We start from the raw sequence: 3,167 nt of genomic DNA on the forward strand, positions 1-3,167 counted from the left end.
ACCAGGCTGACAACCAACCATAAGTACTGCTCACAACATTCACAAATAGAAGCTCCAAACTGTATCAATCTTCCTTCTCCTCTTCCTCCTCTCTCTGAGTGTGGATTCACATACCGTAGAGTTTACCTCATTTAAAGGTACCTTTGTGTAAAGTAAGCTTTTCTGAAGATTCCACTTATGCACAGTTTTATAGAAAATTAAAAAGACCAATACAAATCAAAATGAGAATTCAGATAAAAGTTATGTTGGCTAAGTTATAAACTGCTCTCATCATCTACAACCTGCGTTACCAGTTGAGACCCAATTCCACATGTGATTGGAGATTGTTATCAAAGAAACTAGCCAGGCAAAGTACAGAAAGCGAGGATGGGCCAGGCTTACAACAACATCAGTAGGAGCAAACAGTGCAGGCTCTCTTGGAAAAGGACCGACTGTAGAAGCATGGCAAGCAGAGAGATTTCACCATCATTTTATTCACAAAAATATAGGCTCTCAAAGTCACTGAGTTCACAGAGTGTTCACTGACATTCAGAAGAAACATCAGGCACACCAGAACTACATGTTGTCTTCAGATTGTTGTTTGGGTGGTGTCTTTTTCAGTGGGATAATACAGATTCCATTCTTGGCTTCTTTTAGTCTCCACCAGCGGCCTAACCTGCAACGAGAAGCTGAAATTTAATTCATTCAAACCTTGGCACACTCGACAGTATACAGTACTTCAGAGCAGTTCAAATGTGAATGCAAAGTTCCCAGGAATTCCTCGTCTCCTTTGGAGCTCTAATTTTAAACTAATTCCTATCACTGTGACTTTAACTCTTGCAAAGGTGCGGTTCAATAGTCACAGTTATCTGTCCAAATCTTTACTAATTGGCTCTTAAGACCCCGAACTGCTAAATTTCGACAGGTACAGAAACCCCAGCTAAGTCTATACACACTAATGTCAGCAGGTCACCAGATAGGAACATGGCACGAGTGATCAGCCAGGAAAACTGGTGACACCTCTAAACTCCCGTTTGCCAATCAGTCCAAAATGGGTTCATTTAAACAAATTGGGGGAATGACTCAGTATCACATTACCTGCCATATTTCCCACATTTATAGCAGTTGTTACTACTTTATCCCCTTCTGGAAAGTAATGCTGAAAAGCACTTTGGCATGGAGGTGGTTAAGGCATTATTGAAATGCAAATTCTTTTTCCCTTGACTAAGTAACGAATTAAGGAGCTAAATACATCCATTACTTATCAAGGTGCTTTACAAATGCAAGTTGCTACAGGAAAACATCGCAAGGTACAGGTCTCAACACAGCCTGGTAATGGTAGCTGCAAGTAATCACATTGAAACTAGGGAAAAATAACTGCTATGCCAGAATAGAATAAACACTGTGAAAAAGATCAAACAGCAAGGATCACAATCAACAATACAGTAATGAAATGTGTAGAGGCAGTATCCCCCAGGCAAAGCAGGCAATTACTTCAAGTCCTGAGCAGAATGTGCGGCCATGTTCAATACGTACTCCCAGGGTATGTCTTCGTTATATATATGTATATATTATATGGGTGGAGAGAGCGAGAGAGAGGAGAGCGAGAGCGAGAAGAGCAAGAGCGGGCAGGGCGGGAGACAGAGAGGGAAGGAGGGAGGGAGAGATAGATAGATAGATAGATAGAAGATTGCACAGTGAAATGCTGCTGAGAACAAGTGAGACCTGTATTACTAAAAGACTGCAAACCTGCACAAATTGACAGAACAACTTAAAAGCTCTCTGCCGGATTGCAAAACAAAAAGGATTTGGCAAACACTTTTTTTTTGTTTTGCAGGCATATTGTTGGCAGATAATCACGAGATATGGAGGAAAGGAGCTGAGATACAGATCAGCCCCAGACTAGAATCACAGTCCCTACAGTGTGGAAGCAGGCCATTTGGCCCATCAAGTCCACACTGACTGTCTGAAAAGCATCCCACCCAGACCCACCATACCCCATCCCATCCCCATAACCCTGTATCTCCACGGCTAATCCACCTAGCCTGCATATCCTTAGACTGTGGGAGGAAACTGGAGCAGCCAGGGGGAACCCACACACGGGGAGAATATGCAAACTCCACACACACTCGAGGTTGGAATCAAGCCCGAGTCCCTGAAACTGAGGCAGCAGTGCTAACCACTGAGCTGCCATGCTGTCTCAGAATGATGGAGCTGGCTCGACCAGACCAATCGCCTGCTCCTGTTTCGATAAGAACGGCAGCTTACTTTCTATCATCTCAGGCCAATGGTCACTTCATTGACTTGTCCAAACCTGAGGAAGATGACAGGCCTGAAACACTTACCATACGCACTGGGTGAGGGGAAGGTGGTGGGGTGATGTTGGGCTGAAGTGGATCTCTCATTGGAACTGTTGAAGGAGTGGTACACTTTAACACCACATTAACTGTTTCAATAGTTTTCAGTGACCTGGAACTGAAGTCACTTTTCAGTACAGATCCAGTCAGCACCAACTTGGCCTCTCTATAATCTTCCCAAACAGTTCATCCCCTGGCACAGTGTTTGTTATCAGTTCCTGACACTTTGGACATACGCACTGATCAATAGGTTGTTTGGAAATGTTCTAAAGGTCACAAACAGAACCACAACTGATCAGGTAGGGATCACACCAATAAATAAGTAGTGAGTGCTTCTCAATTCAATGTTGGAGCTTTAATTGCTACAATTCCACATCAGCCCAATACTGCGTTTGTATATTGCAGATACGTTGCATGGCACCAACAAAGCAGCTCATCATTCAAATGACCATTAGCCACAATACAGCAAATGGGTTCAAAAAGTCTAAAAAGTGTGTCAGTTGGAATTTCCACAGGATCGGAGTAACCAGAGCACCAGAAAAGTCAGTGGGAGATTGACAGCACGTCGGATTTTATTTTTTTGCTGTCTCTACTGACAGTTCTACTGCGATTCTACTGACTTCCCACCAGAGAATGCCCCCAGGAAAGTCCAAGTGGCTGTGATGGGGATGGAGGTCTGTACCCATGTCCCTTACCTGTGCTCTTGCCCCATGCCAGCCACCAAGAAGTCACCTGAACTAGAAAACTTCAAACAGTTCACAAAGCCGACCTATGAACAAGGAAAATAGAAACAGGTTACAGAGATAGTAGGAACTGCCGATGCTGGAGAAT

The 3,167-nt window shown here is 43.7% G+C and overlaps 1 protein-coding gene across 1 annotated transcript in view; it reads right to left on the minus strand.

The window, feature by feature from the left end:
* Nucleotides 1-453: 453 nt before the first annotated feature.
* The window catches only part of rrp9 (ribosomal RNA processing 9, U3 small nucleolar RNA binding protein), a 27,726-nt gene continuing 25,012 nt past the window's right edge, over nucleotides 454-3,167 (minus strand). Inside the window, exons 13-14 of the mRNA XM_048606600.1 lie at nucleotides 3,032-3,105; nucleotides 454-655 (exon numbers count right to left, since the gene is read on the minus strand). Coding sequence (XP_048462557.1) covers nucleotides 556-655; nucleotides 3,032-3,105 — 174 coding nt within the window. The 3' untranslated portion in view covers nucleotides 454-555. The remainder of the gene's footprint in view (nucleotides 656-3,031; nucleotides 3,106-3,167) is intronic.

Source organism: Rhincodon typus, chromosome 16 (assembly GCF_021869965.1).
Source record: "Rhincodon typus isolate 14 chromosome 16, sRhiTyp1.1, whole genome shotgun sequence".
NCBI lineage: Eukaryota > Metazoa > Chordata > Chondrichthyes > Orectolobiformes > Rhincodontidae > Rhincodon > Rhincodon typus.